Below are 26,644 nucleotides of genomic sequence, written 5' to 3'. Positions count from 1 at the left end.
CGGCCGCCTTTGCCTCCCGGTTTTCCAGCCTTTGGGGGTGGTGTTTTCAGGCTCCCTCCGCTGCCACCAGAAACGTGGTTATTTATTTTTAATGAAAAGCATGATCCCGGCGCTGTTCCAGGCCTGGGCCTTGGGAAACAAGGGGAGATGGGGAGCATGGGGCTGGCGGGGGGAGGCGGAATGTGCCTGCGCCGCTGCCACCGGCTTCAAGGAGCAGCATCTCCCCCTTGGTAGGACCTCAGCTCCGCTGTCCCTGTGGTTCCCTCAGAGGCTGAGGCCAGACTTTCTCTGCCCTAATTCCCTGGGAAGCCAGGCGAGGGCTGATCCTTGTGCTGCTGTTTGTTGTCTTCTGTAAATCTTGGATTTCTACAGAGCTTGGAGAGGAATTTTTTGGGCAACTCACAGGCTCAATGTCAGGGGAAAACAAGGTGCGACGTGCCCAAACCACCCCATCCCTGGGGAATCCCATCACTTTCTGTGCCAGGCCGGGATTTAACATGGATTATTTGCTCCTGGAGCGTCAAACGCTGGTTGTGAAACCTGGGCATGGCCAAGGCCATATTTGGGGTGCTCAGAGTGGTGCTGGGGTGTTTGGGGTCCCCACTGATCCCCATGGCTGGGCTGTGGAAGGGGATGTGGCCACTGGCCATGTGTCCCCGCTGGGTTTGCAAATCAGAGGTGGGCGCTGGTACCTTTTGGCTCATTTCTTATATCAAAGTGAAAGCACCCGGATAAAAGGGAGAGACAGGAGGGCTTTGGGCTGGGGGCATTAACACCGCCTCGGCTGCCTGGGGCATGGAAAACCTCCTCTGCTTCCCACATCCCCCCCCCATCTTCCAGGGCAAACCTGAGGGATGCAAAGCCCGCAGCAGCAGCAATGCGTCACGCGGGGACGGGCACACGTGTGCTCCCACGCAGCGCCGGGCTCGCACACGCGTGTGCACGCGCAGCTGGGGCCGGCTGCTCCGGGAGACGGGGTGCGAGTGGCATTTCAATGCGCTGCGGGTGGAACAATGAGGGGGGTTTTGAAGGGGCTGCTGAAAGGGGGGTTTTTGCTGAAGGCCTGAAAGGGCGGCGGGGGGGGAGGAGGGAGCCGGGCAGCCCCTCCATTAGCTCAGTGCAGCAGCGAGAACAGCTGTGAAAAGAGCCCAGGCCTTTTTCCCACGCCCAGAGGAGCGGAGCGAGGGAAGGAGCCCTCCCAGCGAGGTCAGATCCCATCACTAATATATACACAGGCTGTGCCCTCATTCACGTCACCCCGGCGCAGGTTTGTTTAAGGCACACACACACTGACACTAATTTCTGCTCGCCCTCACTCCCCCGCCCGGCCCCATTATGGTCCCCGCTGCATTAAACCCTCCCTGTGCCCCGACGGCGGCTGCTGGCACCGGGGGTTGGTTGGGGCGGGGGGGGGGGGGGGGGTGTTTATCCCCCCCATTCCCAACACCTGACCGCAAGGTCAGGACGAGCCATGGCGGCGGTGATGGGCTCGGGCCGGCAGCTGCTGCGCCGGGGCGGGCACACAGGAATGCACCGCGGTGGCTGGGTCCTGCAGATGGGACCTGGCGGGGGTTGGACCCCCGGGACTCAGCTGGTGCAGGAGGATGGGGGATGTTGAGCTTGGGGGGGGGGGAGTGGAATAACCCCCCCCCCATGCCGGCGCTGTGCATCCATGGGAGCGTGGCTGATTGATGTCAGCGGAGGTCTGGGCTTGCGGCTGCTTGTCGGGAGGATGGAGCTGTGGGTCTCTGCTGGCGCCACGTTCAAGTGTGGGTTCAACACCCCCCCCTCCAGCCTGCACTTTCCAGAGTGATCCCAGTGCCCCGGTGCTGCTGCTGGGGTATGCTGATCCCAGCCCACGTCCCAGCAGCTGCTGGTGCAGGGAATGGGTGATGCCCTCCTGCCTGTCCCAGTGCTGGCCCGACTCTCCTGTGTAACAAACCTGGGTCCAGGCAGCTCTGCCTCTGCTCTCGCTGCCACCAACCCTGTCCCCTGCACCCCCAGTGCTGGGAGGACATTGCATGAGGCTGCTGTGGGGTGCAGGATGCTTACAAGGGGATATACAGGAGGTGATGGGGATGCTCCTCTCCTCCTTCCCATGCCAGGATGCCATGCAGCAGTTCCCTGTCCCCCCTCGACCCAACCACGCATCTGCCAGAGACGGGCAGCAAATAAATCAGGTCTTGTTTGTTCTCGTGCCTGAGCTTGGTGTGTGGGTTCAGTTTAAAACGTTCTGCCTTAAATTACAGCCTAATAAATCAATACCCACTTTAGCGATGCAGTGTGCGCAAGGGAGTCAAGTTGCCTCCATGGATCTTGGGCTTCACGAAGGCCGAGGGAGTGAGTTCCAGCAGGATCCTGTCCTGGGATGTGTGTGCACGGCCAGGACACTTGTGGGCACGGTTGGAACATGCATGTGTGTGGCTGGGACATGTGTGTGTCACCGCTGTGCATGGCCCAGGCATGCATGTGCGTGGTTGTGCATGGCCAGGATGTGCGTACACATGGCAGAGCATGGCTGGGACGTGCATGAGCATGACCAGAACACACGTGTGCATGGCAGGCGTGGCAGGGATAGATGTTAGGGCAGCATGCGCTCTCAGCTGCCTCATGCAGGGTCTTGGGCAGCCTCAGAGCTAATTCCAGCCCTGTCAACTCCTCCGGCATGGGATGTGTTTGGATTCCCCCCCCAGAAGGTGACAATAAGGTTCCCCCATCCAGCCTCTGCCTGGCTGCCCTCTCCCTGCTTGCTCTGCCCCCGCTAACGTCTTTCCCTGAGCATCCTCCTCCCCTTCACCCCTCTGCTCACACCTTTCACTTGTCTAATCCCCTTGTATTTGTCTGGGCTGCCTTCCAGGGCCACCCACCTCTTTATAGGGCCACTGCTAAGTAAACGCTGCCTTTGCTCTGCTAAACGGGGGCTCCTCCTTGGCACAGTTGGGGTTGGTGGGACTGGACGTTTCATGTGCTGCTCGCCCTTCTCCTCCTGCCACAGCACCCTCCATCCTCATCCTGCCCCTTCCACAGGGATTCCAGGCTCTCGGGGCGCCGCAGCCCTCGGTGCCATCGCTGCCTGCTCCTCCCAAAGCCACACTCGGTGATGCCCAAGGACCCTTGTCCTCATTCTTCCCCTTTGCTTGTGTCAAGGCCGGTTTTATCCCTCCCCCTCCTCGTCTCCCTTGCCAAGCCCTGACACTTGATGGCAGCCCATTCAAAATGCATGGGCTCCCCTTTCCAAGCGCCCCGGTCCTTTTGAACTAAAAGGATTTTCTCAGAGGCTAAGTTCAAATGTGTGCCCGTTATTTATTTATCAGCCCGCGATGTATTATTCATTTATTTAAAAATGTATGGCAGCTGGGAGCCCCGTGTTCCATCACCCCATGGGCAGCCAGGGCCAGGTGGAGACAGCCCCTTGCTCCAGCCGTAACCTGGCGCGGTGGCTGCCACCAGCCCAACGGCCTCATGCCTGATTGACCATGAACCCCAACCCCAGGGTGGGCTCAGGGCTGGAGCTGGTGCTTCAAGGAGATGCCAAGGACCTGCTGTGTCCCGGTGCTGCCCGTTGCTGGGGTTAGGTGCAGGGGGTTGGCATCGCTCCTCTCCCCAGCACTGCTGGTTGGCGTTGGGGACGGGGACGTGTCCCACTCACAGCCCCTCCGCTGGCCCTGGCTGCCGGTCCCCAGTGCAAGGATGGAGTGGCCGATGTGGTGCTGCTGTGTAGAAGGGGCTGGCACAAAGATTACAAAGAAAAAGTCAGAAAAAGGAGAAAAATGGCTGTGCTTTGCTTTGCCCAGCACATGGGGAGCTGGGGACACAGCCAGCCCTGCTGGCATCAACTTGTCCCTGGTTGACACAGGGCCCCCTCGCCGGAGGAGCACAAAGGGTTAAGGATGCTTCCCTTCCCCACTAAACTCCTCTTGTCCCCCCCATGAGCCCCCACCACCCTGTTTCTCTGCTGGGACACTCCCTAATTGAGACAGCTTCAGCCCCTGCCTCCCTCTTCTCCCCCTGGGGCTGAGCTGCCTCTTCCCAGGGGGAGCACATTGTCTGCTCCAGCGGGTTGATGTAATCCCTAAGCCCGAACAATACTTCCCCACCCCGCTCCCGTTGAAAGGGTATTAGTTCCCAATGAGATAATTACTCCACAGGCCACCCTAATCATCCCGTCCGCTCTCCCCACGGGCGCTGAGCTGCCTGGCTCAGTCCCACAGCACCCAAGATGCGGGTTCGGGGTCCCCTGGGGTGATGCTGATGGAGATAGTCATCTTATGTGGGCACCCAGCCTCCAAACACCTGCAGCAAAATCAACTGGGGAAGGAGATGTGCTGCTGAGATGCCACCTCCAGCCTCATGGCTGTTGTCACCTCCAAATGCCACCCATGTGTGGGGTGGGAGTGCTGGATGCTGAGCCTGGACTCGCAATGACACTGCCACCGCGCTGATGAAGCACGAGTGGGATGAACCTGCCCCAGCCTAGGAATAAAGGGAAGAGATTCCCGGCTTGGTTTAATGGGAAAGAATCCCAGTTTTCAGCCCTGCTTTGCGCAAGGTTTGCTGCCGCCGGAGGGACCTTGTGCCACGTGGCACAGGCGTGTTGTTAGCATGTAGCTGTGGGCACACGTGTGCACCTGCACACACAATGCTGGCTGCTTGGCTGGGCTGGTGCCAGGGCTGGTGCCAGGGCTGCTTTTCCCTTCCCAGAGCTGCTAGGATGTGGCCGTTGTCTGCAGAGCTCCAGCGCCCCTTGGTTGTCCAATGTGCTGGAATCGGGGATGCCACAGGAAAAGGCACCTGTTCAGGGCTGCCAAAATTAAAGCCTAGCTCTTATTAATCCTGCTCTTTGTGGCTCTGGCTACGCTGAAGTCAGGGATTATCCCACTCGCCTTCCCGCACGCCGGTACAGCAGGATTGAGGCAGCAGGAGAATTAATCTCCTGTAGGTTTTGCTGATCCCATCCCCAGGAATGGTGTGGGGGGATGCAGAGGGGCTGTGGGGCCCAGAGCCAGGACACGGACCCTCTGCCACCCTGGATTTGTGTTGGGTTTGGGGAGGCGGTGTTCAGCAGGATGCTCACGGAGATGCTCCCCAGGATGCTTGCCAGGACCAGGGATGGGGTTGGAGCGACAGGTCCGGCAGCCCCATGGTCACCGAGCTGCACCACCCTGGCTTCCCAGCAAGGACATTTTTCCCCTTGGGAAGAGCGCCGGCAGCACAGGGGCCGTGCAAGGCCAATGCTGCGCGAGGGCCACTGCCCCGCTCCAGCCACCGCTCCTCCCCGTCCCTTTCTTGGTCGATCTCTTCTGACAGACAAACACCAGCTCTTTCTGCACCACAAAGTCCTTGTCCAGCCAAGCACACAAAGCGGATCCATTATCCGATGGGGGACAGAAAGGAGGGGCTGGGGGGGGGGGGTGGCCGCCGCACAATGCGCACAAGTGGTGCGTGGGGCCACCCCTATTGTGTCTGGGCAGGAAGGGCCGGGACCCCCAGCGCGGCCCCCTCAATGGCAGCATTGTGTCTGAGCCCCCCATCCCCTCGGTGTGTCCCCTTGCTGTGTGCCCCCCCCAGCTCCTGCTGCTGTCTGGGGCAGTGCTGTCAACCCACCCTGTGTCCAGTCCCCTCTCGCCATCGGACACCCTTGGGAGTGCTGATGGGGTTGGAGGGGCTGAGTTTTTGGGAGCAAAGTGAATGGGAGCAAAAGGCCTCCCCCCCAGGCAGGGCTGTGGACATGGGTGCTGGGGCCAGCAAGGGCTGAAGTCCTCACTTCCCCATGCCATGGTTTTGGGTGATAAAAAGGCTGATCTGAGGCAGACCAAAGCATCCTGCAGCAGCAGCTGGGGATGGGGGTGATGGCCAAGGGCTCATCTGGAGGGGCTTTGCTCCATCACTCAACACGGAGGGGTTTCCCTCCCCACTGGCTCCCAGGAGGGTTCGGTTCCTCTCTCAGTGCCATCCTGTCTGCAAAAGTGGATGTGGGATGCAGTCCAGGGTGCAACCCAAGGGGTGATGGAGCTGCTCAAACCTCTCTCTAGACCCTAATGGAGAGATCAAACAGAAACCTGTCCCTAAGCAGGGACCCGTGACAGTACCCAGAGCCCAGCAGTGGCCACTGGGCTTGCGGGGTTTGTACATAGATGCAGGTGTGGAAACCTTGAGGTCCTCTGTGCCAGGAGAAACCTTGAAAGCATCACCTTGGCCACACGGGCTGGGGAGGGCGGCTCAGTGATGGGCAGAGCAGGATGGGTTTGGAGGTGAGCACTGTGTCTTTGAAGGTGACAAATGCCCGTTTGATTCTCTTGCAGAGGAGAAATCCCTGTGTTGCTTTGACCTCTGTGGTCCAGCGGCATCCCTCACTGGGAACAGGGATGGGGAGCAGCCAGGCCAGCGTGGGCCAAGCCCTGCAGCACCCTCACCCTGGACATCAAAGGGGTGCCACTGACTGGGCTCCCCTGCCTCTGGGAGCCACCAAGCCAGGCTAATGCTGCTCGCAGCACCCGTTTGCAGCGGCAAAGACATACGTGACTGGTGGAGATGGGCTGGTTTCATACATCCCTGCCCAGCAAGCACAGCGCCTGTGGAACCAGGCAAGGGAAGTGAGCTCCGTTGCCCTGACAATGCTTGGCACCGCTTCACCTCTCCTCTATGGGGTAAGTTTGGGCTTTTCTTGCTTTCCTTTCCTGGCTTTTCCCTGCAAAACCTCCCCCCAGGTTCTCTCCATCCCGGGATTTGGGGAGGCTATGGAGCAGGGCACCCACCATGGCTCTGCATGCAGCTGGCTGCCAGGCTGTGAGGTGCCACCTCGCACTATTATGGGGGAGAAAACCCCAGGATTTTATCCCCATAATTCACTTTTCTCCCCTATTTTCCCTTTTAAACCTTTCCTCTGTGACTCAAAACTATCCTTTTCTATTTCTGAGGGGGAAGGTTCCCCCCTCACCTCTCACTTTGCCCCCGCCATTCCCCCCCACCCCGATCCTCCTGCTCTGCCCATCCAAACCCCAGTTTTTCCACTGCCAGACACTGGATTTAGCTGCACAGGCACCTTCCAGCTCCTTGTAGGAGCCTGTTTTGGGGTGATGGCTTCACCCCAGCCCCGTAGCCACAGCAGCATCACATCCCTGGCTGTCAGTGAAGGGAGGAAGCCCACGTCCCCTGCGGGTCCTCGCTCCTCCAAGTTTCCCCCCGGGAATGCCTGAAACATCAGGAAAAATCCCTTCCACCTCTCCCAGGGTGAGCCTGGCCTGGGTGATGCCCAGCAGCAGCCCTCACGCTTAGGGGTGGTTTTCCATCAGGGGTTTGGTTCACCCCCAGATGCAGGAGGGGGAGATGAGGGATATAATCCCCATTCCCCACCCAAATACCTGTGCAGGAGGGGTTTGGGTATCTGCTTGTTGAGGCTGGATTTTCCTGCTGTTTTGGCTGCTGGCTGGCACCCCATAGGGAATGTGGGGTGCATTCCCATGGGATCACCTTCCAGAGATGGGTCTGGGATGCTCCCATCTCTGGGATAGGCACTGGGCCATATCAATGATGCTTTTTAGGGCACCACCACTGCACCTTGCTCCCCATCTGCAGCTCTCTCCAGCGAATACCTCTGGCAACACTGATCCCAACATCAACCATCGATCTCCCTCCACACAGAGACCGGCACCATCCCACCTGGAGATCCCAGGACACAGGGATGGAGTGGGGACCCCTAACCAAGGGCGAGGCCCACTACTACCCCCAAATCATGACACCCCATAGCATTGAACTGCCTTTCCCCATCCATTCTTGCTTCATGCCTTCTTCTAAATAGCCTCTTCTTCCTCAAAGCGAAACGAATGATGGTCAATGGCGCTTGTTGGTGCTGGCACCCGGCACATCCCGATGGGTGCCCTGAGCAGATGCTCAGCGCCACAGGTGAAGCCACTCTCCTCCTCCTCCTCCTCCTCCTCCTCCTCACTCTAAGATGGCCGGCGGCCCCAAAATGGTGCTGAGCATGAGACGCCATCTGCAAGGCCGGTCCCACGCCCGCCGTGGCCTTTTTATGCAAAGGGGAATTAATTAGATTTGAATATGGTAATGAAGCCATCGAGGTCCCTTCTTTTCTTCAGGCTTTCTTCTCACCCCCGTCTCCGCCGCCCCTTAACCCTTCCCCCTCCGCTTTCTGCACCCAAAGCACCGCTCCTGCATCCTAATGAAACTCCTGGCTTGGTAATGCCATTGCCACCCGCTTTCCCACGCCGGGTTCCATCCATCCTGGGGATGCCAACGGCCCCGGCTTTGCCCCCCTGTGCCCATTGATCACCCCAAAAGCCAGGCACTCGCAGAGGGATGAGGGCAACCACCTCAAAGGAGAAGTGGGGTTTTGGTGGGTGATGGCTGCAACAAGGCATCGATCCCCAAGGAATTCCTCCAAAGCTGGCTTGGGTTGAAGCTTCCCTGATCCTTATATTCCCAATATTGTCTTTCCTTGTTGCTATGGGCTACAGGGGATTTGTGTCCCCCAGGTGCTGCCCTCGGCTGCATGGGCATGGGTGAAGCTGCTTTGGGGGTATTTTGTCAGGAGAAGGAAAAGAATCAAGAATCGAAGGAACTTCCCATGTTCCCAGGAAAGGAATTCTTTTACACTGGGAATTAAAGCTTCTGCCGTTCCCACATTTCTTACATGCACCCACCCAGTCACCCCAACCCAAAAGTGCTGGGTCTCGGTGCACTGAGCAGAGAGCAGAAAACTCCTGGAAAGGGGGATTTGCGCAGGGAAAGAAAATATATCCCTGGAATAGTTTTTATGCATCCATTTATATTTATAAGGAAACTCGGTCTCTTTTTCCCCACTTAGCTCATAAAGCGAAAGAAGGAAATTGGGAATAGCTGCAGGAGCTCATCAGAAAAGCCCCCAGGCGCTTTGTGAGCAAGTTGCTGAGAATTGGAATTGGCTTCTTTAAACCATGGAATGTTTGCAACGGGGTCAGTCCTGGTAAAAACTCTAATTGTACCAGCAAGCTGCTGCCATCTGAAAGCAGGAAAGGGCCAAGGTTCTAGATATACAGACATCTATGGGGTGTGTGCCTGTATGTACCCATGTATGGATCTATATACACTGGGGACCAGTTCCCAGCTCTGCCTCATCCTGGAGCAGGCTCTGGCTCCCTCCTGAGATGCTGCTGGCATCTCCTGGGCTGTATTTCCCAGCCCAGTCTGTGCTGGCAGGCAGGGACCCAGCTTCCTGGGGATGCTGGAGCACTCGTCCCCACTGCCATGGTCCTGCCGACCCCTTCTGGGATGGCAGAGGGGAGAGGAAATAGCCTGGAGAGGGGGAAAAGGGGCAGGGCAAGAGAGAGGGTGAGGAAGGGGGGGGAAATCTATAGAGCAGGGGAGGAAAGGAACGAGTGAGAGGGAGAAATATAACAGAAACCATGAAAACCATGGAAGGGAAAGCGGCAGAGTGGAAGCGGGGACAGGTAACGGAGGGGCTGATGGGCTGACAGACACATCAGGGAGTGATGATAAAGCAGGAGATGGGCAGATAAGAAAGGGAGGAGCCCTGGCAGCGGGGCAGGAGGCAAAGTGTGCTGGCTGCAGAGCCGGTACCCGTGGGAGGATGCTCAAGGCTCCGTGTGGCTCACACCAGGGGCCAGACCAAGGAGGTGGCAATGGAGGCAGTGATGTCCCTGCCGAACTGGCAAGACCCAAAGGTCTACAGCCACACGAGCATCCCCAAATGTCTCAGGAGGCAGGGGACCCGGCCTGGCGGGGCAGGCAGCAGCCCCCATAGCAGGCAGTGGGGCTGTAAATCTCCCTCTTTCGGTGCGGGTGCTGCCCAAAGCTTCCAGCAGGGTTTCTCTCCCCTTCCCGCTTTTCCTGCCTTCCTGCACCGCCACGTGGATCCCCGGCGGCAAGGGAAAACAAGCGAGGATGCTTCTTTTGTCTCTGCCGCCCGGCCGGCCCCGGCTCTCCAGCCCTAATCCACCTCCCTCCCTTCCGCAGCTTTCTTCCCATCTCCGCTGTGGGAGAAAAGGGACGAACCTTTTCCTTGTTTTAATTGGGAATTGCAGAACTCAGCGCCGGGAGGAAGGAGGGATGGAGGCACCCCAAGAGTCCCAGATAAGCCCCATGGGTTTCACCTCCCCGAGCCCTTGCACGATGCCCACCCCGGCTCACTGCTACTCGTTATTCCTGATCCCCCACAAGCCATTCCTGCCCCTTCTGTGCGAAGTGAAATGATGAAACTAGAAGTGATGGGTGCGCTGGTGAGAGCTCTGCACTGGGGGAGAGAGCGGGGAAAAGGGGGGGAAGGACGGGGAGAGCTTAAAAATTACAGTGGGAATTAGCAGGAGTCTAAGCTGTTGTTTGCGCTGCCCATTAGCAGCTGCCTATTTATCTGTCACCAGATCCTCGTGGCATCTATCCATCCATCTGGATCCTTGTCAGTCTGTCTGCCTATCTAATTATCCATTAGCATGGCAAAGCCCTCCTGACAGCGGGCCCTTCCAGGCAGACGTGAGCCCCCCATCAGCTGCCCTTCACCCTCACACCGATGCTTTTATGAGCATTCCCGACACAGGAGCAAAACCCCGCTCCCACACCTCACAAAACAATGTGTTATGGATGGGCAGGGAATGCTCTGCAAGGCTGTGGGATGCGGATGCATCCAACGGCAATGCGGGAAAGCCAGGCTGGAGCAGGGAAGTGCTGGGGCTTGCATGGAAGGGGTTGTGTGTAGGGTGTTCGTTGTGTCGGGCTGCGTGTCCATGCCATGGGGTATGTGCGTGCCACACGCTTCGGCTGCTCACGGATGCTCCATCTCACCCGCGGGAAGCGATCCCGGAGGCCTCTCCGAGCGCGGGCACTGCCATGGGCAGCGCCGGTGCCGGCGGCTCTTTGTGCCCGCGCCGCTGCAATGGGGTTTCTTTGTTCGCGGTGCTGGGCAGGTTCCCCCTCCCCATGGCCACGGCCACCGAGGAGCAAATCAGCAGCGTTTGCATATTCAGAGCAGGTGGGGGCCCATATGCCCAAGATGCACCAGACAAAATTAGCCACCATAATCATAATCAAGTGTGCCGTTGTGCTGGGGGAAGGGCAGCCTGGCAGACAAGCCTGATAATTATGAAGCTCAGCATGTGCACAGCAGTTTTCCAACAATTATGCCTAGCTCAGCATGCCGGGAATGATGCTTGTTACAACCACCCTCCATTGCCCACCGGCAGCTCGCTCCCGGGGGGCTCTGCCAGCTTCGGCCCTTCTGAAGGGAAGGGAGCAGGAGGCTGGCAAGGAGCCTTGTTCAGATCCCATCCCGCTGCCCTTCCCAATGCATCCAGCCCTTCTCAAGCAGGTTTGTGGCTTGGTGGCAGCCGTTGCTTGAGCGTCTGCCTGTGTCCCAGCCAACTTCCCATACCCTCCTCTTGCAGCTAATCCCTCATTTCCCAATTAGACTAAACCTACGGCGCTCGAAGCATCTCCAGAAACCATCTCCCCCAAGCCCCATCTGCACCCTGCTTCTCTTGCCCTGTATGGGGAACACCACAACCCCTTCGCATAAAGGAGTCCTGTGCTCCAGCTTCAGCAAATATCCATTTGCAGTTCCCTCCCAGCATTTTCCCTTCCCCATCCTCCTCTGCTCACCCCGCTCTTTGCCGGGTGCATTATCTGCTCTGCAGGCTGGGGATGAGGGCAGTGGCAGGAGGTGACACTCCACATTCATCTCCAGCCACCAGAGCTCCAGGGCTGGTGTCATGCAGCATTTCCCTGCACAAGCCCTGGGGAAGTGGAATGGGAGAGGGAAGAAGCCACTTGCCCATGAAGCTGATGGGAGATGCTCTGCAGCACAGCGACGACCAGCCCTGGTGCTGTGGCCTTGGGAAGCAGCAGCTCCAGGCTGCACAGACACAGGATGCTCCATGGCACCCTCCAACCTGCACCCAGTGGAAGAGGAGGAAAACTGATTCGTTTCCTCTTTTAAATAGGCTGGAAGCTGCTCTGGCTCCAGCCAGGTTGGGAATGGTGCTGGGAGATGCCTGTGTTGCCCCAGTCTGCCCCAGTGCAATGGGGACAAGGGAGATTGAGGCTGTAGCTGTTCCCCTGCTGGATCGGTGATAAAGGAGCACAGCACACATGGAAATCACGGCTCTGCTTTGCCCAGAATCCTTCCTACTCCTTCCTATTCAGTGTCTGGGGGTCAGGATGGGCCAACCTCCCCCAAGCCTCGTGGAAAACTGTGCTTGAAGCACAGCAGTACCCACAGCTCTGGGGTGAAGCAGCCCTATGGGGGAATTTTCCATGCAGGGAGGTTTGTGGACGTTCCTGGCAACCCCAGCTCCTTTCTGCCTGTTACCTCCCGGCTTGATTAACAGAAGGAAGCACCAAACCAGCACCAAACCACCCATCGGCACTGCAGGATTGCTCCACATTGCACCAGGATGAGCCGGACGGGCTCCAAACCAGAGGATTTATGAGAAGATGGTGGCAAAGCTGGGAAAGGAGCAGCTCAGTTCATTCATCCTGAGGCACCTCCCAAAGTCCAGAGAAACAGCCCCAAACTCCAGTTTCTGCAGGACGGGGCAGCACGTGCCTTTGGGGGTGGTGCATGGAGAAACTCCGCATCGTTCAAGGGGAATTAGGGTCCCCAAAGATCCAGTCCGGATCCCTGCGTGTCCCGCGGATGTGGGGGTTTTGCTGGATTCTTTCCATCCTCGTCTTTCCCCCAGGAAGCAGGGAATGATGTGACCCTTGGCAATTCCCCATCACTCAACATGTGGTCAATGCCGAGAGGGTCTCACTCTTATCCATGTGGGAACTGCATCCAATTAAACTGACCAGTTCTTGTGCAGCTGGAGCATCTGGGAACCACCAAACCACCCTTTTCCTTCCCCAGATGTGACGGTTTTCCTGGTCAATCGCTTCCTGAAAAAACGCTTTTGCTTAAATCATCTGCTTTGGAGCCTGGAATGCTGAGGGATGTTCCCAAGGACCCCAGTGGGTCAGACCCTGAATCCCTCCCAGCCCTGGGGATACTGCTGCTGCTCCCATCCACAGGATGGATCTTTGTTGGAGCTTTGGAAAGGAGCTTTCCTTGCTTTAATGGAGGAGGAATTGGACAGCGAGCAGAATCACAGTGAAATCAATCAGCGTTGTGCTTCCGTCCCAACAGAGTGGTTCGGGAGCAGAGCAGCTTTGCTTGGGAAGACTTGGGAAAAGCAAGAACCGGGAAAAGCAAGAACCCCCCAGCCCCTGCTTGCTTTGGGACGGGCTTTATTTCGATGGGAAAGCACCCACGGCAAGCTCCAAAACCAAACCCGAGATGAAGCCGGGGCGCGTTGCTCGCATCCCCCCCTCACCCCTCGGGGCTCCGGAGCGGCACCTCCGCAGCGCATCAATCCCGGCTGCGGCAGCGGGGCCGGGCCGGGGGGAAGGTGCCCGCCCGCCCCATAAATATCCCCGGGGGCGCCGGGGCTGCGCGGGGCCGGCGGGCGCAGACAAAGCCCCATTGAGCTGCGGGCGGAGGCGCGACGGAGCAGCTGCCGCGGGGCGCGGGACGGGTCAAGGGCAGAGGCGGCCCCCGCCGGGGTTATTCCTCCCCCCGGCCCCTTTACTCGTGGCCATAAGATCAATAAAGTTAACCAGGTACGGCCCTGCCCCTGGAGGGGGGAGCAGCGGGTGCTGATGGGGGTGATGCGGGAGGGGAAACTGAGGCACGGCGCAGGACCCCGGCATCGCATCTGCGCGGAGGGGGCAGCGCTGGTGCCTTTACCCCTTGGGAACCCTTTTGTGCGTCTGTTTAATAACACGCAGAAAGCGAAGCAGACTTGACAGCCCCGGCTCTGTGTTGGAGCGACCCCAGGACCGTGCCGACGCAGCCAGGATTCCCGAGCTCGCCCCAAATCATCCAGCACCCCTGCCCCATGCCAAGGGTTTCTCCGTATGGATGCAGAGCTAGAGCTTCTGGCTGCACATGGGAGCTGCAGCAAGGGCAGCCCCCAGCAGCCCCATCCACCCCCAGGACTGGGGAGTTCAATCCTGCTGCCACCTAAACTTGGGGGTTTAGAATATTTTACTCCCTATTAAGCAATCCCTTAGCAACGCTTGTTTCCATGGCAAAGAGCAGAAAACCTCCATGCTGATGCTGAGCTTTGCTTTCAACCAGAATTCAGCTCATTTGACTTGGGTGCTGCCCCATAAGCCAAGTGCCCAGCACCCGTGGGGGCTGCCCAGCCTGGGGTGCACAATGGGTGCTTGTTCCAGGCTCTAGGCCAGGTTGGGGACACAAAGCAAGGGCAGCGTTCTGGGGAGCAGCAGGTATGCAGCATGAAGAGCTGCTTCCTAAAGAAGGGGAACGTGGAGTGTACCACACCCCCCCAAAACCCGATCTCCATCCCCTACAACCCCGGCTCTGGAGCTCCTGGATGTAAAGGCAGAGCCCAGCTGCAGGGCAGCCCAGGCTTCCCCTATTACACCAAGGAGCCTTTCCTTGCTTCCCTGCATCTCCAAGCCCTAAGGAACGCCAGCAAAGGAGATGCAGGTTACTGGCACAGCACTGGGTGCTGGTGGGTGCTTCAGCTCCAAACTGGATAGAGGGGGGAATGCTTGAGAGCCCGAATTACTGGGGGCTGGCATCATGCAGCCTCACGTTCCCAAAGGGACACGCGAGTCCCTTAAAAATTGGGATTCCTGCAGAAAATCCAGATGGAAAGGGTGTATTTTTTTTTAGTTTCCCCCCAAATTCCCAGTGATGTTCTGTGCTTTGGTAGGCATTTTCAAAGAAATGGGCTTAATTCTTCTATCTCCATCCTCAGTGGGAGGGTGCCATCCACTTGGGAGCGACAGCAGGTTCCTGGGACAGACCTTCCAAAGGGAAATTCCCTGCAGGAATCACCCAGGGTCCCTGTTTTCCACCCTAAAGATCAGCCTTTCTGGGGATGGGAGAGCCTGGCAGACCGGGCACTGCCGGGGTTGCCCCCCTCCATCTCCCTGGGAGGAGGAAGGCAACTGCTCCAGTGGGAGCAAATCCTTGCCTTGAAGGAGCCTTAAAACCTCCCCACTTTGACAGCCCAGAATAGCCTATTTCTGCTTGTTTTCAAGTGCTCACCAGCCCTGATTTATTTATCCTGCTCACTGGAATCCATCTCACACCTTGAATCCCAAATCCTAAAGCAGAATGGAAGAAAACTTGCATCTCTTATTTAGATGCTTTTGCCCTTGTTTAATGGGGGGGGGGGGGATTGTTTCTCCTCACTGAAAGGGTGTCCCCTGCCCCAGCGGTCCTAGGGAGGGCTGAAAACCATCGTGGCATTCTTGTAGCTGGGATTTCCGAGCATCCGGACCATGTGGCTGCTCCACATGGAGCATACCCCAGCCCTGTTTGGAGGAGAGGGGACGGCTGCGGGTGAGCAGAGCCCGCGGGGATCGGTGGGATGAGTTACTGAGCGGTGTGGGAGCGCTCGCTGCAGTGCTGCCGGTGGCATTCCCGTGTTCCTCCCCACCCCATGCCGGTGCCCATCCCTGTGGATGGAGAAGCCCCCAGAATATCCCTCCTCATCCTGGTCTTGTTTCGTGCCCAGGGGAGCGCTGAAAACCAAACTGCAGCTCTTTAAGGTCCCTTCCAGCCCAACCCCGCCTGAGATCCTGTGGGGTTTGGTGCAGAAGGACTCGGGTCAGGCATTCACAAGCATCTCCTGCTCGGGATCAGCATCTCTGGCAGCGAGCACCTGAAATGAGGGGCCCAAAACCTTCCTGAAGCTGGAGATGATGGGATGAAGGGCAGCGAGGGCGGATGGGGCTGTGGGGAGAGGATGGTGCCCCCCATCCTCCTCCGCTCCCCAGCTCCCCCAAACCAGGCTCAGCTTTTCTCCTGTGCACACAGGCGTTTGCCTCCACCATGCTGCTGGAGAAGGGGTCAGATGAATCCCTATGGAAATGTATGGAAAGGGATTCCCTGCCTGGACACTCAAGCAGTTGGGAGCCCAGTGGGAGGAGGGAGCGCGGGACTGCAGGCAGCCGGATTCCTCCCTTACAGCCACATCTCATGGGGGTTATTCCCCCTCAGCGGGGCTGAGCCCACACATTGCCCATGGTCACTCGTGGTCTTCCCCCATGTTGGAGAAGGGGGAAGGCACCAGTGGCTCCTGCTGCGGCTTGGCAAAGGTCGGGATGAGCATCTGAACAGGATGCTTTTTGCCCCGTAAACCACAGGCCCTGGTCAGTTCATGAGGGAAATGAGAGCAGAGCATTTTGATGAGTGAGAAATCCTGGTTTTCCTGGCCCAAAACACACCACAGTTTATGAAATGTACACTGTGTGCAGCAGCAGGATCAAGCCCTTCCCATTCCTTTGGGATGTGGCACAGATGTGGTATTGTCAGTGCAGGGAAAAGGGGTGGGAGATCCAGGGAAAGGGTTCGATGTGGTTTGTGGTGGGAGAGGCTGGGTTTACAGGGAGCCTGTCCATGCAGGGGACCCCTCCAGCAGCATCCCTGAGGAAGAGCCCAGCCAGGACCTGGCAAAACCAGGCCATAGCAGGAGCTGGACCTGAACCCAGAGCTGATGGAGCCGCTGCAGGGAATCGGTGCTGGGTGAGCAGCAGGAGCAGGCACTTCGATGGGATTTATGCCATGCAGCACTTGTCAGCACAGCTTTAGCACCCCATAAAGCAATGGTGAAGGCTGAACCTGAAGGGAGAACACAAGGATGCCCTGACTGGGCAATTAATGAGAGAATTTGGGCTCAGGCCCTGCAAAGCTCCATAAAGGAAAGGCTCAGGGGTGTGTGTGGGGGGGTGAAGCCATGGGGAGGTGTGGAAAATGCAGGAGGAGGCTAGGATGAGGGAAGGGGTGATGCTCTGATGCACTGTGGTAGCCCCATGCAGGCACAGCTAACAACACCTGTGTCCATCCGCAGGCACCCCACAGATGGGGCACCGGGACCCCCAAAAGCAACCACCAGCAGCAAGGACATGAGTGAAGAGCAGCGAGCCATGAGGGTCAGCGGGAGACCTGGCACAAAGCGTGGCTCTTGGTGAGGATGGGTTCAGGCATCCTATGGGAATGGGGTGGGATGTGGGGACCCCACGGGAGCAGGAGCTGGCACGAGGGCGATGTGGCCATCTCCCAGCTGCTGGGACTGGGCTCACCCCAGTTTCTCCCATTAACAGGTGCTGTGAGTGGATGCTGTGGGGTCTGGCTGACTCGGAGAGGCTGCAGAAAGGCCAAGGCTCTGTTGGAAGCATGGGCAGGATCCGTGCGGTGCCCTTCCCATGCCCAGGGTAAGGGTTGGCTCCCTCCTTTCCCATATAACCAGCCCCAAGGCTGGAGCCAGATGTGCCCAGCGGGTCCCCTGCCCCACTGCCAAACGGGGGGCATGGACCACAGGATGACACCTCAGGAAGCTGGAAGGACACAGAGCTGTTGCCGCCAAGCCCAAGGCATGGGGAGAATGAGGTCTGCAGCCCAAGGAAAGGAGGAAAAGCTCCTGTGCATTAAAGGTGTTGCAAGCCCCCGGCCTGGTCTCCCTCGTGCTGCTGGTGTTTGAGCACAGCCTCACCCTTTTCCTTTCAGGACCCCCCAAATCCCTGCGAGACCCCGGTGTCTGAGGCTGTTTCCTTCCTGCTCGTGTCTCACCAGCCCTCTCCTTCCCTGCGGCAGGAGGCGAGGGGTGCCCCGGGGGTCCCAGCCCTGGAGGGGACCATGTCCTGCCCCTGTTGGGCTGGGGGGAGGCAGGAGCTGGGGTTTGGCCAGTGTGGGAACAGGCACCTCTCACCTTACCCTCGCTCCTGCCTCTCCTCATTCCCACCCCACGCCTGAGGACTGGGTCCAGCCCCACTGTGCTGGTCCATGAGGCTCCTGGGGGGGGGGGGGGGTTAAGGGTGGGATAGGGTGGGAAAAACACGGACCCGGGAGGCACAAAGGTGATCCTGGGGAAGCAGACACCAGTCAAACACAGTGTGGGTGCCGTGGGGCTGGGGCCATGGGTGCATGGGAGGGACCTCACCAAAGCCCTGCTCCGAACCCCCTGCACGTGCTCGCCCGCCCGCCACCGGCCCAGACACCCAAATATTGAGCCCTACATTAAATTCCCGGCGGGAAAAGGCTGGGAAGGAGCCGGAGCACGTTTTGGAGGGAGCGTGGCAGTTTGTTATGCTAACTGAGGGGGGCTCCGCTCAGGGGATGTGTCGGAGAGGTCTGAAGAGCAAGGAGTTCACAGGCCCTCTCCTTTTGTCATGCTAAAAGTGCAACACAGAAAATATATACAGGCAGCTGCTCAATGGAGCATGAAATACAAGTGATTTCTCCGGGAGCCCTGGGTAATGCGATGCAGCCCGGACAATGCCCGGCGCCTTTGTGCGGAATGGGAAACTCATAGGGGGGGAATGGGCACAGGCCGGCTCCTGGCATGCAGCTGCCTCCAGCAGCGCCCAGGAGGTGGCAAGGCCCCAAGAGCATCCTTGGCCGTGGTCCTCCGGAGGTGCCCTGGCTGCGGGAATGGCGGGACCATGGTTGTTCCAGCTTGGTGGGTGCCACGCGGATGCCAAGCCCCGGTCCTTCGAGGAAACATCCCCTCTGGTGCACGTGGGGGCTGTGCTGGGCCTGGCACCCCCTCGCCGGGTGTGGGACCGGGGTCCCTGTTCACTGCACAGCCTTCCTGCAGCACCGACAACGCCGTCGCGGCAGCTCCCTTTGCTGATGCTAATTCGGGGCATCGCGGCAGGAGCGGTGTAAAATCAGTCCTCAAAGGGGCTTTTGTGTCCCGGGGGAGGGCGGCCGGGCTGGGGGTGCTCCGAGCATCCATCTTCCACCTTTCCCTCCTTGTTTTGTGTCTGAAAGCCGACGCCATGGGGGCTGCCAGGATCCTGGGGCCCTGCATTCGTTCCAGAGAGGCAGAGGCACTGGTTCAGGCAGACCCACAGCAAGGACTGGGGGGGGTCTGAGGGTCCGGGGGGGGGGGCAAGATACAGGCAGTGGAGGTGATGGAGAGGGCTGCTTCCCTGATCCCGGCTTGGCAAGGAGCTGGGGGCACTCGGCAGCAAGGACCGGGAAGCTCTCAGGGAACTGCAGGGGTTTTTCAGCATCACAGCCTGAGTTCAACCCCCGTTTGGCTCCTGGCTGGAGCTGGCATGAGGGACACCATGGGGGGTGCTTGCCCAGGCTGCACTGGGGGCCCCTGGCAGCGGAAGGGACGTGGTACCCCAAGTCTGGGTACCCCAACTCAGGGGAATGCTCGGGGCACGGGCGGAAGCGACATCTAGTGGGAAGCGCATCCCGTCACCTGGGAGATGGATATCCATGGCAACCCCTCGGGGCCACCAGCACCCTGCCTGGACCAGGGCCCCCACCAGCACCCGCAGAGCCCCCCATCAGTGTGAGCTGCTCACAGGGCTGCCACAGCCCTAAGTAGCCCTGAGCTCAGCCAAAATGCCTGCACCCCCCCCCGAAGTGATGTGGGTGTCAGGATGAGCTGCACCCAGTGGCCTCTGCCCTGACCTGGTCCATCTCCAGCTCCTCCAGTGCTCGCAGGGAGATGCATCAACGGGGGGATACAAGTAGGAGAGAAGCTGGTTACTCTCACAAAGAAGATGTGGGCAAAAGGACATGACAAGAGAGATGGCTACAGCCTGCCCCATGGCAACGTGCAAGAGGATGGGCCTGGTTCAGCCAGTCCTGGGCCCAGGGTAGAGGAGGATGGAGAGACCACAGGGATCGAGCTGCTGACACCCAAACCCCTGTGCTCTCCTTTGCCCCTAGATGCAATGCCCGGGCGCTGCGTGCAGGGATGTGTGCCATAGAGCCCCAGCCCCATAGGGCCCTTCAGATGCAAACCAACCCCACGTGTGTGCACATCTACACGGAGGGGTTGTATTAAGGTTGTGGCAGTGGGGAGCTACAGGGGTGGCTTATGATAGGGCCAGTGCAGCCAGCTCCAAGAAGTACCCGTCACTGGCCAAGCCTAACAGTGATGGTGGCAGCACCTCTGGGATAACAGAGTTAAGATGAAAACGTGGAAAATGAAAGTGAGAACATGTGAGAGAAGCAGCCCTGTGGACGGGAGCAGAGGAGTGTGAGGAGCCTTCCCCTGAGGAGGAAGGAGCATCAGAGCCAGCGTGTGATGAATTGATCACAAACCCCGCTCCCTGTCCCTCTGCATAGATTTTGGGAGCGAAGTTGAGCCAGGGAAGGAGGGAAGGATGAGGAGAAGGTGTCTTAAGATTTGCTTTTGTTTCTCATTATCCTCCTCTGTAAATTAAACTGATTTGCCCGAGCCGAGTCTGTTTTCCCCATGACGGTGACTGCTGAGTGCCCTTAGCTAGACCCGGGAGCCGAGCCTTGTATTTTGTCTCCCGTGCCCAGCTAAGGAGGAGGCTGACGCAGCGGGTTTGGAGGCGCACAGGGCGTTTAGACCGTACTTTATATACGATACCGTGTGTACGATGCACGGATATGATTTATGACAACCCCCGGCGGGGAGGCCCCGCTGGGGCAGCGCAGCCGGGACTCGAACCCGCGGTCCCGGGGCCCTGCGGGGACCACAGCTCCCAGGAGGCAGCGCCGGCGGAACCGGGCTCCGCGGAGTGCCCGCCCCCCCTCCGGTTCTGCCTTTCCATTGGTCTATCAGCTGTCAATCAGAGGGAGAGCGGCCGCCGATTGGCCTGCGGGGGGCGGAGGCGGTGGCGGGCAGGCTTCCTGCGGCCGCCTTTGCGCTGACCCAGGCATGGTGAGAGCGGGGCCGGGGGGAGCGCGCCCGGGGCTGGGACCGGCGCTGGGGGAGGCGGACCCGAGGGGGGGCCCGGTGCCGGGTCAAGCCGTGCGGGTGTGCCCGGGCAGGCGGTGATGGGGGTGCAGGTGGTGGTGACCCTGCTGGCCGCCAGCCTCATGCAGAAGATGGCCCCGCACTGGTCCTTCGCTCGCTGGCTGCTCTGCAGCGGCAGGTGCGTGGCGCGCCCGTCCCGTCCATCCCTCCCTGCTCCTCAGCCGGGGGCCCCCGCTGACTCCCGTTGCTGCCTTCCAGTCTGCACCGGTACAAGCACCCCTCGGATGAGGAGCTCTGCGCCCTGGCAGGGAAGCAGCGCCCCAAGGCCAAGCGGGACAGGTCAGTGCAGCTCCCGGCTCTGCCGGGCACAGGGGCTCACAACAACTCCCATCAGTTGTGGTGGCGATGGAAGTCACCCCCGTGCTGCGGGGGTCCCCGGGCAGCGACAGCCTCTTGTGGGGTTGGGGCTAGTGACAAGGAGCCCCGAGCTGGGGATGTGCCAGTGCACAGCAGGCTTTCGGCACGGTGGGACACAAGGGACAAGCCAGCTCCTTGGTGGCCTGGGTTTCCCTTGCAGGAGGATGAACGGCGTGATGGAGGACAAACCCCTCTCCGTGCCCCGGGACATCGACCTCCGCCTGGACACCAGCCCCATCACTGCTGTGGATGCTCTTGGTAACCCCCCCATGCCCCCACTGCTCCCCCTGCATTGCCCTGGGCACGGGACCCGCTGCGGGTCCCCGCAGCACGGTGACGTGTCCCTCTGCCCACAGTGCTGCGTTATTTCCTGGACTACCAGTGGTTTGTGGACTTTGCTGTGTACTCCACCGCCGTGTACGCCTTCACCGAGGGCTACTACTGCCTGGTGGACCCCCAGAAGGAGATGAACATCGGGGTGCTCTGGTCCCTGCTGACGGTTGTCTTCTCCATGTATCCTTGTTGTGACTTTTGGGGTGTGTTTGTCACCACCCACCAGCTCCAGGCTGCTGGTGGCAGGAGAGGGAACTCGCCAGCCTCGGCTTTTCCCCATTAAAAGCCGGTTGAGATGGAAAACTTCAGTGTATGGATTTACAAAGCACGCAGTGAGGAGCTGTAAAGGTGCCCAATGAGAACCTTCCCGCAGGGAAGGTGGCACTGGCCTAACGATGCGGATGCTCTATGATGCGCTAATGAGCAGGGGGGTCCTGCTGGTGTTGGTCCTGAAGCTCCTGGTTTCCTTGACATCCTCCCCTCACGCGCAGCAAGGTCTTCTTCATGGTGATGCGCCATTACTTCCGCTCAGAGGAGGGGGGCGAGCGCTCCGTCTGCCTCACCTTTGCCTTCTTCTTCCTCCTCCTCGCCATGGTGGCCCTGGTCATCCGTGAGGACTACCTGGAGTTCGGCCTGGAGCCCGGTGGGTGAGGGGGGCCGGGGAGAGGCGGGCAGGCAGTGCGGGGCTGGGGGCACCCCACTCATGGGGGTCACTCCCTGCAGCGCTGGCTGGAGTCAGCACCAACCTGGAGAGCATCCTGAAGCAGCAGGGCTGGGAGTGGACGTGAGTTGATGGGGAAATGGGGTTTCCCGGAGGTTATTTGGAGGTTCTGGGGTGGGAGCCCGTCCAGGGGTCACTGGGGATGGGGCCAACCCGTCCCCTCCTGCATTACCCCCTCCCTCTGCAGACTGCCCATCGCCAAGCTGGCCTTCAAGCTGGGGCTGGTGGCCCTGTGCTCCTTCCTGGGCGCCTGCCTGACCTTCCCAGGGCTGCGCCTGGCCCAGACGCACCTCGACGCTCTCCGGATGGCGGCCGACAAGCCCCTGACCCAGTGGGTGAAAGCTGTGGGGGGGGGAAGGAGCTGTGGGGGGGGGTGTCAGTGTGTCAGTGCTGGGAGCACCCCAGCCTTGTGGCTGCAGAACACGAAGGTTTGGTGGTGGGAGAGGGTGGAGGAGCCACGGGTGAGGACCGGCCCCTGTCTGTGGAGGGATGGAGGGAGTGGGGGGAGTGGTGCACGGGGGTCAGGGATGGCTTCGCTGCAGGGTGCTGCTCCACGGGAGTTTCCTGGCGCCCGTCCTCGTGGTGGTGATGTGGATCAAGCCCATCTCACGGGACTTCCTGCTGCATGCGCCCATGGGCAAGCAGACAGTGCAGATGTAAGTGTGGCACCAGCAGCAGGGCCAACCGTGCCCCAGCATCCTTGTGTCGAGGGGAGACTGAGGCACGGGTGCTCAGGTCACCTCCAACACCAATAGTCCCCCATCCTCCCCATCACCACCTCTGCCATCAGACACCCTCTGGGGCGCAGGGAGGTTCTGGACCCCACATCTCCCTGACAGCCCCTTGCTCTCGGCCCAGCATGTCAGACTCTGCCTACAACACCGCGCGCCTCTGGACCATCGTTGGCCTCTGCCTGCTGCGCTTGGCCGTCACCCGGCATCACCTCCAGGCGTACCTGGGCCTGGCAGAGCGCTGGGTGGAGCAGATGAGGAAGGAAGCCGGGCGCATCCCTGTCCTGGAGATCCAGCGCAAGGTCTGGATGTGGGAGTTGGGATGGGAGTGGGGTCCTGCCACCGGCCTCCTGCTGATCCCCACTGCCCACAGATCACCAGGATTTACTGCTATGTCTCTGTGGTCAGCCTGCAGTACCTGGGACCCATCATCCTCACCTTGCACTGCACGCTGCTCCTCAAGACGCTGGGTAAGGAGATGGTGGGATGTGGGAACATGGGGGCGCTTAGGAGGGGCAGGATGAGACCTAGAAGTCATCCTCAAGCCATCGGCATCCCTGGGTTCTCAGATCATGGTTTGCAGGTGGCATGAACATAATGCATGCAGCGAGTGTGCTGGGGCTCGGCCACCAGCCCGTCTGTAGCACGAGGCTGGGGCCGCAGCGCTGTCCCCTCTGTCACCCAGGGCACCACTCGTGGGGGCTGTACCCGGAGCCCCCTCCCGTGCCCGCGGCAGTGGCGGTGGCCCCGCGGCGCCCCGGTGCTGAGGACGTGCGTGCCGCGGTGGAGCAGGTCACGGCCGTCCTGGGCGGCATCTTCACCCCCCTCTTCTTCCGCGGGCTCTTCGCCTTCCTCACGTGGTGGGTGGCCGCCTGCCAGGTCGTCACCAGCCTCTTCGGCCTCTACTTCCACCAGTACCTGGCAGCCTCCTGACTGGGGGAGCCCGGGGGGCTCTGGCGGTGCCCGGCTGCTGGTCCCTTCGCTCCTGCCTCGCCTGGTTTCCCCCGGCACACGTGGACGCTCACGTTGGGGATGGTTCTGCTGCTGCCGCTTGGTGTGATGGGGTTTACGCCTCAGGGCCAGCGTGAGCATCGCCTGCTCCTGCCGCCGATCACCACCGTGCCTGCTCCGGGTCCCTCCAGCCCTTCTCCCCCTTCCTGGCCCTGGGCGGTGATGGAGGAGCCGAGCCCTGGAGTTGGGTTTGCTGCTGCCTGCTCTGACCCGATGTGGGGACAGTTCTGCTGCTGTGCTCTCCTTGAGGCAGCGGTTCCTGCCAGCCCTGGGCATTACGTGTTGGGCAGAGGGCTCCATGGGCATCGCTTGTGCCAGGGTGGACTTTGGTGTTTGCTCTGCTGCCCGTCTGCCTCCGTTGGCTGGAGGTGAGTGTATTTGTAGGGTCACTGCTCTGGCCTGCAGGGCTGGAGCTCCTTGGGTCATCCCTTTGCTTTGAAGCCCTGAGGCTTCAAAGCCTCAGGCTGGTTTAGTAATAAAGAAGTAACCCAGAGACTTCTTTGCCACTCTAAAATCTGCTGCTTTGTTGGCACTTTGCAGCCCTGAGCCCCTCGAGCAGGGCAGGGGTCCCACGGTGCGAGGGCCTTTGGGTGGGTGAGCAGGAGCACCCCAAATGTGTTATTGCAGCGAGGGGAAGAGGTCGAGGTTTTGACCAAACCCTGCAGCCCACCTCATCGCAGCCCAGCTTCGTGCCTGTTGCGGCTTCTCCACCGCTCCGTGGGTGCAGGTCCAGCTGCATGAAAAAGGATTAACAGGTCTGGGCTGCTCAGAGAAAGGGAGAGGGGCTCTGATCCTATTTGATAGCCTTGTAATGGCCTTAATTCCCTTTTGCTAAGGGCTGGGGTGAGAAGGCAGCCCTCTGCCCGGTGTTAACAGGACTAATCCCACCACCTCCTCTGCCTGCTTCCCGAGTTCCGAGATGTAGACCCAGTAAAAGCCCTTTCTTGGCAAAAAACGATGGGGAAAATCCCTTTTTGCCACCAGCTGGAGCCCAGAGCAGCAGCAGCACCACTGAGCAGCACGGGGCCAGCAGGAATGTGGCTCCAGCAGCACTGACAGGGTGGAAAGGTGCAAGGAAGAAGCTACTGCCCCAGGGCTGGGATGAAGGGGACTGGCTCCAGCCCACAGTGTCCCATTAAAGCCGGCCCCACCGCCTTGATGGCTCATTTATCTCATCCTCCTTCAGCATGTGGCCGGGCAGAGCAGCAGGACGGTTGCTAGGGCCTGGGGTTGTGCTGCATGCAGACACGCAGACAGTTCCTCCCCAGGGACCTGCCCAGACGTGACCCTCTCAGGCAGGGACAATGACTGATAGACTGGGCAAGAGCAGGAGACAGAGCCACAGGCACTGCAGTGGGGCCGCATCAACCGCAGGGAAAGGCTCCCCCCCACCCCGGGTTATTTTTGCTCTTTGCATCTTTGCTTTATTTAGAACATGGGGCAGGTTGGGCCCTGCAAACGGCCACGCTCCGGCTCCAGCAGAGCCACAACCACGAGGCTGTGCTGCTACAGAGCCCTTGCACCAGGATTTGGACGGGCCCCAGGGTTTCTTGTGGTGCCCCACGCCCGGCCCTGCAGCACCCTGCGGCATCTCCGCCTTTGGCTCCTGCACGAGGTGAGAGCCCCAGGGCTGGGAAAGCTCCCAGAGCTCTTCCTTTGTGCCCGGGCAGGGAGGGAAGCGGCGAGACCTCCACCTCAAAGGAGATGCCCTTGGCCCCCTCACTGCCTGCATCCTGCAGAGCACTTCCTGCGTGGGGCAGCAAGAGACATCTGGCTTTAAACTGACTTTAACCTGCCCGAGGGGAGACTGAGATGAGCTCTTAGGCAGAAGCTCTTCCCTGCGAGGGTGCTGAGGCGCTGGCACAGGGTGCCCAGAGAAGCTGTGACTGCCCCATCCCTGGCAGTGTTCAAGGCCAGGTTGGACACAGGGGCTTGGAGCAAGCTGCTCCAGTGGAAGGGGTCCCTGCCCGTGGCAGGGGTTGGAGCTGGAGGAGCTTTAAGGTCCCTTCCAACCCAACCCAGGCTGGGGTTTTGCAGTGCTCTGCCCTGGGAGGCTGTGGGGAGGTTCCTGCGGGGGGGCTGGGACCTTCCATCCCCGCAGCATCACATCCACACTGGACACGAAACGCAGCGGGAAGCCCCAAGAGCCGAGCTGGGGGTGGGGTGGGGGGGTCCCCCACTTGGGGGCAGGCACCGGGCCATGGCTGAGCCGACAGTGCCACCTGCTGCCACTGCGCACCCGTCCCCATCCCACGCTGCAGGGACAGCGCCTGAGCCCCCTCCGGCGCTCCTGCCCCTGCCTCAAGCTGCTCCCCGCTTCCCAAAGCAGCGACCAGCTCCATGCGTGGGGGGGGCACCCACAAGCTGCGCCCCTCCGCTCGCCCCAGCCACCCAACTTTAGTCCCTCAACTCCACCCTGATGTGCCAGCCCCATCTCTCGCACCAGCAATGCGCAATAGGAGAGAGACATCCCCCAGGAGCCCGCCAAGTCAATGATATATTTTTTATTAAATATACATCCTCTGTTGGCACAAATCTTCAAATATATAAACATCATATAACAAAGTGTCTTCACCGCAATAAAATAGAACTCCAGATCCAAGAAAAAGCAGTCAAAATCGACCCACACGCTCACACACACGCAGGGATGGCAAGGACAAAAGGCAAACGAAGAGTGTTTGTGCTGATATATGCATAGACCACACAGTGAGCAG

At 59.7% G+C, this 26,644-nt stretch overlaps 1 protein-coding gene and 1 long non-coding RNA gene across 3 annotated transcripts in view; both read left to right on the top strand.

Moving 5' to 3' along the window:
• LOC134167806 (uncharacterized) overlaps positions 1 to 17,474 on the top strand; it is a 28,187-nt gene extending 10,713 nt beyond the window's left edge. For both annotated transcript variants that reach the window (XR_009966293.1, XR_009966294.1), the window contains exons 3-5: positions 6,303 to 6,647; positions 16,875 to 16,991; positions 17,128 to 17,474. This is a non-coding gene — a long non-coding RNA (uncharacterized LOC134167806). The remainder of the gene's footprint in view (positions 1 to 6,302; positions 6,648 to 16,874; positions 16,992 to 17,127) is intronic.
• A 2,933-nt stretch (positions 17,475 to 20,407) lies between these two features.
• On the top strand, positions 20,408 to 24,244 carry TMEM161A (transmembrane protein 161A). Its single transcript, XM_062626882.1, has 12 exons — positions 20,408 to 20,556; positions 20,677 to 20,895; positions 20,976 to 21,056; positions 21,295 to 21,392; positions 21,491 to 21,647; positions 21,959 to 22,110; positions 22,191 to 22,251; positions 22,376 to 22,519; positions 22,731 to 22,844; positions 23,047 to 23,221; positions 23,293 to 23,389; positions 23,605 to 24,244. The coding sequence occupies exons 1-12, from the start codon at positions 20,408 to 20,410 to the stop codon at positions 23,850 to 23,852; spliced, it is 1,695 nt and encodes a 564-aa protein (XP_062482866.1). The 3' UTR covers positions 23,853 to 24,244.
• Positions 24,245 to 26,644: the final 2,400 nt, after the last annotated feature.

This window comes from Pezoporus occidentalis, unplaced genomic scaffold (assembly GCF_034315485.1).
Source record: "Pezoporus occidentalis ecotype Australia unplaced genomic scaffold, CSIRO_AGI_Poc_V1 ctg299, whole genome shotgun sequence".
In the NCBI taxonomy this organism is placed as follows: domain Eukaryota; kingdom Metazoa; phylum Chordata; class Aves; order Psittaciformes; family Psittacidae; genus Pezoporus; species Pezoporus occidentalis.
The sequence above is the reverse complement of the archived record's forward strand: the minus strand, read 5'-3'. Positions and strand labels throughout refer to the sequence as shown.

Coding starts and splice junctions, on each gene's coding strand:
- TMEM161A (XM_062626882.1), top strand. CDS start 20,408: ATGATTTATGACAACCCCCGGCGGGGAGGCCCCGCTGGGGCAGCGCAG. Junction 20,557..20,676: donor GAGTGCCCGCCCCCCCTCCG/GTTCTGCCTTTC, acceptor GCGCTGACCCAG/GCATGGTGAGAGCGGGGCCG. Junction 21,393..21,490: donor CACTGCTGTGGATGCTCTTG/GTAACCCCCCCA, acceptor CTCTGCCCACAG/TGCTGCGTTATTTCCTGGAC.